The sequence below is a fragment of the Uranotaenia lowii genome, chromosome 1 (assembly GCF_029784155.1).
Source record: "Uranotaenia lowii strain MFRU-FL chromosome 1, ASM2978415v1, whole genome shotgun sequence".
NCBI lineage: Eukaryota > Metazoa > Arthropoda > Insecta > Diptera > Culicidae > Uranotaenia > Uranotaenia lowii.
In genome coordinates this window covers 31,916,539-31,931,371 of record NC_073691.1, presented here as the reverse complement: position 1 = coordinate 31,931,371, position 14,833 = coordinate 31,916,539, and the positions used below count along the sequence as shown (strand labels likewise).

Here is a 14,833-nt window from a genome sequence, read left to right as displayed (position 1 = left end):
CTAATTTGCCAACAGAAGTCTTTAAATTTAATTACGAATTTAATCCAGCGGAAAACAGAATATTTGACAATAAAATTCCGGAAACAATTGCCCACACAATTATTTCTAATGTTAACAGAAAAAACGTTTTTGACGAAATAGTCAATTTGAAAAATATGAACGCTGGAAAAGTCCAATTATTAAATATTGAATTGGATAAACATACGTTTGCGACATGGAAATCCATTTTGATTTTTGTATTCTGTGCTACTTCATTTTTTGGAATTTTCAAAATATATGGATATTTGAAAATTAAATTACGGAGGGTGGAGGAGGTTGAGTCACATGAAGCTCAACCAGGGGCAAGTCCCCTATCTGAAATTTCAGTAACCGATTCAAATAATAGAAAAAATAAATTATTAGCTAACAATAGAGCCAGATTTTAGAATTTAATAAATAAATTTAAAAAAAAAAATGTCTGCAAGTGTTTAGGACCGTTAAGGGTGACACCTTCTGGCCCTTAACCGTAGGTATTATAAAAAAAAAAAGCTAAGTTAAGACCGTCAAATATATATATTAAAAAAAAAAAAAAGATTTGTTAGGACCGTCAAGGGTGACACCTTCTGGCCCTTGATCGTAGGAATTGTAACTGAAGTTTAGCTCAGGATGATCAAGGGTGACGCCTTCTGGCCCTTGATCATAAAAAAAGGGGTGAGTAATGTGGCTCAGCATAATTTATGCTTCAGCCACCTGGCTAGAATTAGTCATTTCCCTCTGTTTCCCACGCTGGGGTTTACGGGTGTTTATCTTTAACTTAGTTTATGTTTATCTTTAACTTAGTTTATGTTTATCTTTAACTTAGTTTAGTTCTCCCGCTGCATAGGGCCGTGGGAAAGGTCCTCCACTGTTGACGATAGCCAGTGTCTTTTCTTGTATAAATAAAGTGGAACGAGGTTCCAAAGACATAGTATAAGTTTAACCATAGAAGTAGTTATTCTTCTTCCATCCGAAATTGCCACAGGAGCAACGCCCAATAAATACACAGCCACAACACAAGAAGTTCTGGGGAACTGTTAAGGTTCATTCAGTCAAAAAGCTGGTGGGTGGGGTGACAGTTAAGGCTAATCAGCTCGATGAAAAAGAAGAAATAGAGCTGCGTAACGCTTTAGTCTCGCAATGTGAAATAGCCGGAGACGAAACCGCAATTCGGTTTACCATAGGCCCGCACAACGGCGGAACCCAAGTGGTACTTGTACAGCTGCCAGTGATTACAGCCAATAAAGTGCTCCAAGTCGGACGGATAAAAGTGGGATAGTTGTTGTGCCGGATTAAGTCCTACTTACTACCAACCAGGTGCTAGACTAGTGTAGTCGGTGCGCTGCGTCTGCGGCAAGAAGCCAGCGAAATGCTTAATATGTACGGGTGTGTGCGCAAACGATCACGTCAGGGATGGCGCTGCACGCTAGAAATTACTAAACCATTTATGTTTCAAAAATAACCATTTTTGACCTTTTCCCGGGAAATGTCATTTTATGAGTTCTCCATGAGAAGTCATAAAATGACTTCTAGGGGAGAAGTTTGAATATGGTTATTTTTTAACCGAATGAGATTCTAGCGGAGAAGTTGAAAAAGGGTTATTAATTTTACCGTTTTTTTTTTTAAGAGCTACTGTGTAATTTGCAGATTTGGAAGAGTTTCTAGTAAAATTTTCATTAAAATCTCCGGTTTCTTTTTAGTATTCTTATTTATTTAAACCAATACACTATAGCATCAAAAGCCCCTCTCTCCAATACTACCGAATTAAAATGAAAAAAAAAAAACTAACATAACGGCGGTGCCGGACAACGCCGGAAGTGGCGATATGCCTTGGTGACATTTTGTAGATGAAAATGGTGAAAATATCATTGTCTTCAGTGCTGTTCGTTCACGGGGGATGAGGTGTTTATTTTTGACTGGCGGATGATATTTTTAAAGCAGTCCAGCCCGTTCCAGCTTCTTCCGGATGAGGAAATTGCAATCGGAAGAGAATCTTGCATTTTCGTACCAATACCTTAAACAAAAATACTTTATTAGGTAACGAACCTTTCCATCCTTGGAAGGATTTAAAAGTATTCTAAGGAATGTTAAAACTTAACGGAAGTGTGATCCGGGTTATCCTTTTAGGATATTTCAATATACCTGATAGTGCGAGGACCAGCCAGCAAACGGCTTCTTTAAGTTGATTATAATTTAGGTGTTTCTATTGAGACTTCATGCGGGGTCATAACTCATCGGTATCCTGAAATTCAATTTTATTTGTTTATTGTGAGGTTGCAATTTTTAGATGACTTATTTATATTAAAAGATGAATTTAGATGAAAATTTATATTTAAATATTTACCTTTGAAAACCACCAATAGATTCGATGGGTTCCGACAAGGACCGATTTAATCTCGAACTCGATCTAGTTTCGCGAAATACTGGAGTTTTGAAAAACGCGTTCGTCTGCAAATTGGCAACTTTCAAAATGGCTACGATAGGAAAACCAAATTATTCAAACATTTTGTGGGTAATGCTCAAGAACTACAAAAATGGTTAAAATTTGACAAGGAGAAATTCTTAAAAAATAAACAAATTTGCAGTTTTTGGGCCAAAGCCATAAAATGGTTATTTTTTAACCGAAAATGTTTAAATGAAAATGAGCGTGTGCCCGGCAGTTCGGAAGATCCTAGCGCAACTTGGGTGTAAACGTCAAGAGTCATCGTCGGATGAGTCATTTGAGGCTGAGTAGGAAGACGTCTTCGTGGGAAATCACTCGCGTTTGCGACCAGAGAAAGTGTCGTCGACAACTCGATTCTTGTCTCTGGATTTCCAGGACTAGATTAGCAAAGCAAGTAGTTGCGCTGATACCCAGCACCCTCTTCAGCATAAGGTTCATTCTGCCTGATATTTATGACCTCCGGCCTAATGTTCCATTCAGCCTTACGAGTTTCGGCGGACCTCTCTACTATCTTTTTTTTTCCTTGTAGGGGAGAGCCCACTGCGACCAGTAATTGATCTATTGTGGTAATTACCCCGCGTTACTGTATGCTATCAGGCTCACCTGCACTATGGGTTGAAGTGACAGTTGATTGCTGATTAAGCATTTTATCCCAATCGGGTATGATATCAAAGATGTATGATATAACCTTCTTAGGGCTGATATGCAACCATATGTCTTGTGCGCTTATTAACTTTGCCCCAAGTACACGCTCTCTCCTATTTAGGAGGGCGCAGCAGTTGCATAGAAGATGCTCTGCAGTTTCTTTTTCGAACCCGCAGAACCGACAGTCATCGTATTGAATAATGTTTATCCGTTTTAGATGTTGTTTGATGGACAATGTCCGGTCAAGAGACCTGTGTAAGTACTTAACTCGTGCTTACTTAGTTTCAACATGTTTTTGGAGAGTCGTGCGCTTGGTTCAATGAATCTTTTCGCCTGAGCTGCTCCCTCTGCTGTTCTCCAGTTGGAGACAATAGTGGTGCTTTCCCAGTTCTTGAGTTCCATATTCAAGGCACTCCTCAAGGAGGTCAAAGCTGCTCAAGGACCTGGGCTGCCTAAACCGGGCCTTGTAAAGGACCAGTCGGCGATAGACCAAGTCCGATCCGCAGAAGGAGAGACGATTGGCAAAGGTACCACTGAGGCCTCATCAGATCTCAATGAACTGGAGTCTATGAACCAGGGCCAACCTATGGACCAGGGACAAGACCCCGGGACTAACAAGAACAACGAGGAAAGCCACAGTGGATCCAATGCCGATTGCTCACCAGAAGGAACTGGTAAGTTGTATAAGGGCCGTATTTTGGAACTTAATCAACAGAAACCAGGACCGAGCGGGATGAGCAGCGTTGGGGGCATTTTAACCTCCAATAAACCTGTTAACACAAAACCGAAGACCGATAAAACGGCTCCGAAAAAACCGAGCACATGGAGCAAACCGAAAAAGGATAAGCAAACATGTGCAAATGGCAAAAAGCCGGTGCATTGCCCCACATCCACGGGCAAAGCACTACCAAAATAAACACCTTAAAATGTGTCCAGGTGAATCTTCACCATGCCGTAGGAGCCTCGTGCACACTACTCAGAAGATTCGCCGCCGAAGACCTGGACCTTGCCTTTATCCAGGAACCTTGGATTAACAAGGGTAAAGTTAAAGGGCTATACACGCCGAATGGTAAGATTCTATACGATGAAAGCAGTTCTCACCCAAGGGCTGCTTTACTAGTAAACAATAGAATTAAATTTACTCCCTTTACAGAATTCATCAGCGGAGACATTGCAGCTATAAGGGTCGAAATACCAACACCGAAAGGTAAGCACACGGTAAGTGTAGCGTCAGCGTATTTCCCCGGAGATAGCACCGATATACCCCCACCGATGGTTGTAGAATATATGAGAAAGTGCCGGGCTCAGAACCAGCAATTCCTCGTATGCTGCGACGCCAACGCACATCACACGCTGTGGGGAAGTACCGACATCAACGCTAGAGGTGAGTCCTTACTAGAGTTTCTTTCACAAAATAATATCGAAATTTGCAATGAGGGAAACAAACCAACGTTTATAACGAGAAATAGACAAGAAGTCCTCGACTTAACTCTATGCACACCACTACTTCTAGATAAAATTAAAAACTGGGAGGTATCGGATGAAGAATCACTGTCTGATCACAGACATATCTCATTCGACATAGTGGGAGGGGTTATAATCAAGGACGTTTATAGAGATCCCAGGAAAACCAACTGGAGTCTTTATAAACACACACTTGAAGCTTGCAATCCTTTGTTGGAAACGAAAATACGAACAACAAAACAATTAGAGGAAGCTTCAAACAGGTTCACAAATAAAATTATATACGCTTTCGAAGCCAGCTGCCCACTCAAGGAACGTGTTTCAAACAGGAAAGTTCCTTGGTGGAACAGACAACTAGAAAAGTTGAGGAAAAAAACAAGAAAACTTTTCAACAAAGCAAAAGCTGACTCAAGCTGGGATAATTATCGTAAATCCCTAACAGAGTACAATAAAAACATTCGAAAAGCTAAGAGGAGTAGTTGGAAGCACATGTGTGAAACCGTGCAAACTACACCCGAAGCTGCCAGACTCCAGAAAGTTCTATCAAAAGAACATTCAAATGGACTGGGTCAATTGAAGAAAAAGAACGGGGAGTTCACTACAAACCCAAATGAAACGCTTCAATTACTACTAAGTACGCATTTCCCAGAATCCATTGAAGGAATAGAGATTAATGACACTCCGATTGAAAGACTCACTCGAAATGTCAGACGTGATGAAGCACTTCGCAAATCACGCACAATCTTTACACCTTCAATGGTTGACTGGGCAATAAGTACATTCGAACCATTCAAAGCAGCTGGTGAAGATGGAATTTTACCAATTCAAATACAGCAAGCTAAACAAATGGTAACACCTGCCTTGGTAGAGATGTTCGTCGCCAGTATGACCCTCTGTCATATTCCAACTCAGTGGAAGAAGGTGCGCGTGATCTTTATCCCGAAACCAGGGAAAAAAGATAAAACACAACCTAAGGCATTCAGACCTATTAGTCTAACGTCCATTATTTTGAAAATAATGGAGAAGATACTTGACGAGTACATTAAATCGCAGTATCTTAGCTTAAGTAAGCTAAACAACTTCCAGTTCGCTTACAAAAAAGGTATGTCCACGGTTACGGCCTTACATACCCTTACACAAAAACTAGAAAAGACTGTAGAGGCAAAAGAAATAGCACTCGCTTCTTTTTTAGACATTGAAGGGGCATTCGACAACGCATCTCACACTTCAATCGAAACAGCTATGAAAAGACGAGGGTGCCACTCGGCAATTGTTAACTGGACTAGTGCGATGCTAATAAACAGAACCATTTATGCAAGCTTGGGAGGACTTACAATCAAAGCCACACCAACGAAGGGATGTCCCCAAGGCGGGGTTCTATCACCGTTGTTGTGGTCCTTGATAGTGGACGACCTCCTAAACAAACTTGTATCCATGGGATTCGAAGTTATTGGCTTTGCAGACGACGTAGTTATTATAGTTCGGGGAAAACATGAGAATGTGCTGTCTAATAGAATGCAAACTGCACTCAACTACGCACTATTTTGGTGCAGGGAAGAGGGACTAAATATAAACCCTTCCAAAACTACTGTGATAGCCTTCACTAGGAGACGAAAAATTACACTAAAACCTCTAACATTAGATGGGGAAGTGTTAAACCTCGAATCACAAGTGAAATATTTAGGCATAGTACTAGACTCAAAGCTATCATGGAACCCACAGATAGAGCATGTAATCGCTAAGGCTACAACAGCTCTATGGGTCTGCCTCAAAGGAGTAGGGAAAAAATGGGGACTACAGCCGAAAATTATCTACTGGATATTTGCAGCTATTATAAGACCCAAAATCTCTTATGCCTCCTTAGTATGGTGGACCAAAACTATGCAAATTACGGCCCAGAAAAAACTAGCGAAGCTCCAAAGACTTGCAACGCTAGCTATAACTGGCGCAAAGCGAAGCACACCGAATGAGGCTCTAAATGCACTACTAAATATTCTGCCTCTACATCAATTCATTGAGTTAGAGGCGGAACGTAGTGCCTTGAGACTCTCCAAATACAAAACTCTCTATGAAGGAGATCTTACAGGACACCTCAAAATCCTAAAGAAATTTAAATTAAACTCACTTATTGTGAAAAATGATGACTGGATGGAGCCCATTTTCAACCTAGACATACCATACAATGTAACTATCAATGATAGGGACGTGTGGGAGTCAGGTGGACCTGCGGTTCCTCCCAGATCGATCCTATTCTTCACTGATGGGTCAAAAATGGATAAAAGAACTGGGGCAGGGGTTTTCGGACCTAGACTCAGGATCTCAATTCCTATGGGAAACTGGCCAACAGTATTCCAAGCTGAAATTCAAGCCATTCTAGAATGCACTTTAGCCTGTTTGAAAAGGGGATACAGGTACACAAGTATCTGCATGTTCTCTGACAGCCAGGCTGCTCTCCGAGCACTAAGTACGTTCACATGTTACTCCAAACTAGTTTGGGAGTGTATAGTTGCACTAAGAAACCTGGCCATAAGGAACAGAGTATCTTTATTCTGGGTACCAGGCCACTGCGGTATCCTAGGGAACGAAGAAGCAGACCAACTAGCTAGGGAAGGATCTCAGGGACTGTTGATTGGACCTGAACCTTTCTGCGGAGTATCGAGAAGTGCCTTGACTATGGAGCTCAAGAACTGGGAAAGCACCACTATTGTTTCCAACTGGAAAACAGCGGAGGGAGCAACCCAGGCAAAAAGATTCATTGAACCAAGCGCACGACTCTCAAAAAACATGTTGAACTTAAGTAAGCACGAATTAAGTACTTACACAGGTCTCTTGACCGGACATTGTCCAACAAAACAGCATCTCAAAAGGATAAACATAATTCTGAACGATGACTGTCGGTTCTGCGGGTTCGAAAAAGAAACTGCAGAGCATCTTCTATGCAACTGCTGCGCCCTCCTAAATAGGAGAGAGCGTGTACTTGGGGCAAAGTTAATTAGCGCACAAGACATATGGTTGCATATCAGCCCTAAGAAGGTTATATCATACATCTTTGATATCATACCCGATTGGGATAAAATGCTTAGTCAGCAATCAACTGTCACTCCAATCAATAGTGCAGGTGAACCTGACAGCACATAGTAACGCGGGGTAAACACCACAATAGATCAACTACTGGTCGCAGTGGGCTCTCCCCTACAGGAAAAAAAAAAAAAAAAAAAGGCACTCCTCGATACTCCGCAGAAAGGTTCAGGTCCAATAAACAGGCCCTGAGACCCTTCTCTAGCTAGCTGGTCTGCTTCTTCGTTCCCTAGGATACCGCAGTGGCCTGGAACCCAGAATAAAAATACTCTGTTTCGTATGGCCAGGTTTCTTAGTGCAACAATACACTCCCATACTAGCTTGGAGTAACATGTAAATGTACTTAGTGCTCGGAGAGCGGCCTGACTGTCAGAGAATATATAGATACTTGTGTACCTGTACCCTCTTTTCAAACAGGCTAAAGTGCATTCTAGAATTGCTTGAACTTCTGCTTGGAATACTGTTGGCCAGTTTCCCATAGGAATTGAGATCCTGAGTCTAGGTCCGAACACCCCTGCCCCAGTTCTTTTATCCATTTTTGAACCATCAGTAAAGAATTTTATCGATCCGGAAGGAACCGCAGGCCCACCTGACTCCCACACGTCCCTATCGTTGATAGTTACATTGTATGGTATGTCTAGGTTGAAAACGGGCTCCATCCAGTCATTATTCTTTACAATAAGTGAGTTTATTTTAAATATCTTCAGAATTTTTAGGTGTCCTGTAAGATCCCCCTCATAGAGAGTTTTATGTTTGGAGAGTCTCAAGGCACTGCGTTCTGCCTCTAGTTCAATAAATTGATGTAGTGGCAGAATATTTAGTAGTGCATTAAGGGCCTCGTTTGATGTGCTTCGCATGGCGCCAGTTATAGCTAGGGTTGCTATTCTTTGAAGCTTCGCTAGTTTCTTCCGGGCCGTAGCTTGCACAGTTTTGGTCCACCATACTAAAGAAGCATAAGAGATTTTGGGTCTTATTATAGCTGTAAATATCCAATGGATAATTTTCGGCCGTAGTCCCCATTTTTTCCCTACTCCTTTGAGGCAGACCCACAGAGATGCTGTAGCCTTGGCTATAACATGCTCTAATTGTGGGTTCCATGATAGTTTTGAGTCTAGTATGATTCCTAGATATTTCACTTGTGATTCGAAGTTTAGCACTTCCCCATCTAATGTTAGAGGTTTTAGTGCAGTTTTTCGTCTCGTAGTGAATGCTATCACAGTAGTTTTGGAAGGGTTTATATTCAATCCCTCTTCCCTGCACCAGAATAGTGCGAAGTTTAGCGCAGATTGCATTCTATTTGACAACACGTTCTCATATTTTCCCCGAACTATTATAACTACGTCATCTGCAAAACCAATAACTTCGAATCCCATAGATACAAGTTTGTTTAGGAGGTCATCCACGATCAGTGACCACAACAACGGAGATAGAACCCCACCTTGGGGACATCCCTTTGTTGGAGTGGCACTGATTGTAAGTCCTCCCAAGCTTGCATAAATGGTTCTATTTATTAGCATGGCACTAGTCCAGTCAACAATTGCTGTGTGGCACCCTCGTCTTTTCATAGCTGATTCGATTGAGTTGTGAGATGCGTTGTCGAATGCACCTTCAATGTCTAGAAAAGAAGCAAGTGCTATTTCTTTTGCCTCAATGGTCTTTTCTAGTTTTTGTGTTAAGGTATGTAGGGCCGTAACCGTAGACATCCCTTTTTTGTAAGCGAACTGAAAATTGTTCAGTTTACTTAAGCTAAGATACTGCGATTTAATGTGCTCGTCAAGTATCTTCTCCATTATTTTCAAGATAATGGATGTCAGACTGATAGGTCTGAATGCCTTTGGTTGGGTTTTATCTTTTTTCCCTGGTTTTGGGATAAAGATAACACGCACCTTTCTCCACTGTGTGGGAATATGACAAAGTGTCATACTGGCGACGAACATCTCAACCAAGGCAGGTGTTACCATTTGGTTTGCTTGCTGTATTTGGATTGGTATAATCCCATCTTCACCAGCAGCTTTAAATGGCTCGAATGTACTTATTGCCCAGTTAACCATTGACGGTGTAAAGATTGCGCGCGATTTGCGAAGAGCATCATCACGTCTGACATTCCGATTGTGTTGTTCAGCCGGAGTGTCCTTAATCTCTAGACCTTCGATGGATTCTGGGAAATGAGTACTCAGCAGTAATTGAAGCGTTTCTTTCGGGTCTGAAGTGAACTCCCCGTTATTTTTCTTCAATTGACCCAGTCCATTTGAGTGTTCTTTAGATAGAACTTTCTGGAGCCTGGCAGCTTCTGGCGTAGATTGAATGGTATCACACATGTGTCTCCAACTACTCCTTTTAGCTTTTCTAATGTGTTTGTTGTACTCAGTTAGGGACTTACGATAGTCATCCCAGTTTGAGTCAGCTTTTGCTTTGTTGAAAAGTCTCCTTGTTGTTTTCCTTAACTTTTCGAGTTGTCTGTTTCACCAGGGAACTCTTCTATTAGAAACACGTTCCTTCAGTGGACAGCTGGCTTCAAAGGCGTATATGATTTTATTGGTAAAACAGTTTGAAGCTTCCTCTAGCTGCTTTGTTGTTCGTATTTTCACATCCAACAAAGGTTTGCAAGCTTCAAGTGTGTGTTTGTAGAGACTCCAGTTGGTGTTCCTGGGGTCTCTATAAACGTCCCTGATTATTTCCCCTCCCACTATATCGAATGTAATATGTCTGTGATCAGACAGTGATTCTTCATCCGATACCTCCCAGTTTTTTATTTTTCCTAGGAGTAGTGGTGTACATAGAGTAAGGTCGAGGACTTCTTGTCTGTTCGTCGTTACAAACGTAGGTTTGCTTCCCTCATTACAAATTTCAATATTGTTTTGTGAAAGAAACTCTAATAAGGACTCACCTCTAGTGTTGATATCTGTACTTCCCCACAGCGTGTGATGCGCGTTAGCGTCGCAGCATATGAGAAACTGCTGGTTAAGTGCCCGGCATTTTCTCATATATTCTACTACCATCGGTGGGGGTATATCGGTGCTATCTCCGGGAAAATACGCTGAAGCTACACTCACCGTGTGCTTACCTTTCGGTGTTGGTACTTCTATCCGTATAGCCGTGATGTCTCCGTCGATAAATTCTGAAAAGGGAGTAAATTTAATTCTTTTGTTAACTAGTAAAGCAGCCCTCCGGTGAGCGCTTCGTTCGTCGTAGAGAATCTTACCATTAGGCGTATAAAGCCCTTGTACCTTACCCTTGTTAATCCAAGGTTCCTGGATAAAGGCAAGGTCCAGGTTTTCGGAGACGAATCTTCTCAGTAGTGTACTCGAGGCTCCTACAGCGTGGTGAAGATTCGCCTGAACACACTTTAAGGTGTTCATTTCTGTGGTTTTTTGCCCAGGGAGGTGGGGCAAGACACCGGCTTTTTGCCATTTGCATATGTTTGTTTGTCCCGTCTCGGTTTACTCCATGTGCTTTGGGTTGTTGGAGCTGTTTTGGCAGCTTTGAATTTGATATTTGCAGGTTTGTTAGAGGTATCTTTATCTCTAGAACTGCTCTTTCCACTCGGGCCTGGTTTTTGTTGATCTTGTTCCATGGTAAGGCCCAAGTCCAACGTGCCAGTCCCTTCCGGTAAACGATTCGCACAGGATTTACTGAGGCTATCTACCTCTTTCTCGCTGATCCCGGGGTCTGGTCCCTGGTCCATAGATTGGCCCTGGTCCTTTGACTCCGGTTCATTGAGATCGAGAGTTGCCACAGTATCTCCTTTACTTATCGACTCTCCTTCTATGGAATTGACCTGGTCTATTGCCGACTGGTCCTTTACAAGGCCCTGTCTAGGCAGCCCAGGTCGTTGAGCAATTCTTTTGATGTTGCTACCTGTTTCAACCCTGCTTTCAATCCTCCGGTTTACTTTCCAGATTTTACTGGAACCAAAACCGTAGTAGATCACGAAATTTCTTTTCTCCAGCTCTTTCATTGAAATCTCGTCTACAGTGAAGACCACTTCGAGAGCTTCGTTCCGTTTTTGGACATCGTAAAATCTCTACTATCAACGGAAACATTGATCTACAGCTGGTCCTCGTTTTAATTAACCAAAATACTGATTTTTTTTATAATATGGATTATACTCATTCCAACTTGAAAAGCTGTAGAAGCTTGATGATTTTTAGTTCAATATCGGTAATATTTATTGAAAAAAAAATTCAGCTCATTGGGTCCATCGATTTCTTGAATGATATAATGTTTAAGCCATATCTCGCAACCAGAAATCAAAACTGTAGTAAAATGTTGCGAAATGAATCATGATTACTATACAAATCGCCTTGAAAAATAAAAAAAATAAAACAAACATAGTCATTGCATTACCTTTCTTAATACACTCATCAAAACATCACTAAGAGATCCTTTTTAAACCCATGTCGATTTTTTTTACGTGATTGAACATTCAACCCAATACCAAAAACTACAACGAGTTGGCATTTTTATAAGCAATATCTAACATTCAAGCTTAATTTTTTTCCAAGGTAAATTTATTCCTCAAATCCACAACCTTGAGAGGATGTAAAAGATGTGAAAATCTTATAAAATAATTGAAGAAAATATGATTGATCGCGATAAGACTTGTGATTAATCCGCTAGATTAAACATTGTTTGAGTTTTTGAACATGATTACTCAGTGTCAATTTCTCTATAAATAAACTGCAATATTCTTAACTCTATTGTGTTGTGAGCCTACTTGGTTGAATGATTCAACTGAATCAAATCAATCGAAAGATGCCTTTTAATTCAACCACGGTGAATGAAAAATTCAGATACCGATATTTCGATAGCTACTTACTATCTTCTTCAGTGAACGTTTTCGATTGATCGTTTTCAATCGATATCGCTCACTGAAGAAGATAGTAAGTTGCTATCGAAATACCGGTATCTGAACTTTTCATTTACCGTGGTTGAATTAAAAGGAATTTTCTATTGCCTTGATTCTATATTCTTATTTTTTTTTTTTTTTCATTTCAACAGCAGCGTGCGAAAACAACCATGCTTGACTGATTGTTGTAGTAAAGTCGGTTCACATCAATCTATATGTATTTCAAAATTCAGTCGCTGATGATAAAAAATTTGAAATGTGGTTAGAAGTTTCTGAATTCTCTTCGCTCATTTTTAACAATTATTATTTTCCATCTGTCTATCCGAAAGATAATAGCCTACAATATCCTTGAAGTATTCTATTTTAAAGAATATTGTATTCTCTAGTATCACATTAAAGAAATACACATTTTCAATGGGTCTGTTTAAAATTACCTTCAACGACATCCTTTCCACCATCCACTCTTGCAAACTTTCCCATCCACCATTTATTTTTCCGATTAATTCGTTGTTCCAGTCCCGCTGCGGCATCTTTTCTCCTGTCATTGTCACTTTCATTGAAACCACCATCACCGGAAACAGCATTCAACAAATCAATCTGCAGCACATGCGTTCGGAACATGTGATCCAAGGCATTTACAACCCGACCGGTCCACGAATTGGAACTGGTTTTGTTTTTGTTTCTGTTGGGCACACTTCCCGAATCCGTTTCATTAAAACTGGGACCAGCTTCTTCCGATTGGTTTCGCACATTTTTCACCCGCACCAGAGAAACGCCGCTAATCAGCGGAATGTTCGCACTGTTGGCAAATTCATCAACCGCGTTCAAACTTTGCTCCCAGAGACAATCCCAGCGGGATCCATTTTTGCCGGAGCACGTGACCAGAAAATCCTTGGCCTCCCACGCCAGCTGCCTTAACGAACTTTTGAGCACCAATTTTCCGGCTGCAATGTCACCAATGACAGCCACCATCAACCAACATCCGAAAAACACGAACTTCTTTGTTGCCATTTTATCGAAACCGTCAAACCGAAGAACACCGACGATGTTCAGAACATAATCATGATCACCGTGCACACAAATCGAACTTATCAATCTGATCCGGTCGGATGTCCACGCGTTCAGTTTTATACTTAGTTGGCAATCCCCACCAGCCATGAAGCAAAACTGACCGACCAACTTGCCATGGTTCCATTCACCTGAAGATGATACCGTTTCGGATCCGGTGCCATATGGGACGGCGACTGGACGCATCATCACCCAATAACGATATTATGAACGGGTGCATATCGGTGGGTCATATGTGATTGTCAACGCCCCATCCAAGCAACCCAATTACCCAGTAAGCCTTTAACAAACATCGATTGTCACCGTCTGCCTACTCCAGGCATGCATACATATGTAGTGGGCTGTGCAAGTTTCACAGCCTACCTTGTACAAGAAATTCATCAATGGGAACGTTTTCAATTGTTGTGGGTGGAAATAAGAAATGGGGACTGCGGACTGAGTCAGTTGTTCATTTGGATGCAGTTTTGCATTGGAAACTATGTCTTTCTATTCTCGGAACTCTGCTAGCTCAAAAAGCTTTCTTCATTTATACTGATAAATAAAGGTGAAATTTAAACTCAAACATCAATTTAGTAATTTTAGTATTCTGACACGTAAAAGAGCAATCAAACCTCATTTTTTGGTAGGACAAGCTCTAAGAAGCTTTAAGTAAACAACAGCAAGAGTTTTTGAGCCAGGAAAAAAATAATAAAAATGACAAAAATGACAAAAATGACATCAATGACAAAAATGACAAAAATGACAAAAATGACAAAAATGACAAAAATGACAAAAATGACAAATATGACAAAAAATGACAAAAATGACAAAAATGGCAAAAATGACAAAAATGGCAAAATGACAAAAATGACTAAAATGACAAAAAATTAACAAAATTGACAGAATTGACAAAATAACATATAATACAAAAATTACAAAATTGAAAAAATTGACAAAATGACAAAAATAACAAAAAACACAAAAATGACAAAAATGACAAAAATGACAAAAATGACAAAAATGACAAAAACGACAAAAATAACAAAAATAACAAAAATGACAAAAATGACAAAAATGACAAAAATGACAAAAATGACACAAATGACAAAAATCACAGAAATGACAAAAATGACACAAATCACAGAAATGACAAAAATGACCAAAATTACAAAATGATAAAAATAACAAAAATGAAAAAAGGACAAAAATGACAAAAATGACAAAAATGACAAAAATTAAAAAAATAACAAAATAACAAAGTTGACAAAAATGACAAAAATGACAAAAATGAC

General features: G+C 40.4%; 1 protein-coding gene across 2 annotated transcripts in view; it reads right to left on the bottom strand.

Annotated features, from left to right (window-relative positions):
- Positions 1-13,577, bottom strand: part of LOC129757647 (uncharacterized) — a 51,752-nt gene extending 38,175 nt beyond the window's left edge. For both annotated transcript variants that reach the window (XM_055754923.1, XM_055754930.1), the window contains exon 1: positions 12,929-13,577. In XM_055754923.1, coding sequence (XP_055610898.1) covers positions 12,929-13,505 — 577 coding nt within the window. In that variant the 5' untranslated portion in view covers positions 13,506-13,577. The remainder of the gene's footprint in view (positions 1-12,928) is intronic.
- Between the last annotated feature and the right edge of the window lie 1,256 nt (positions 13,578-14,833).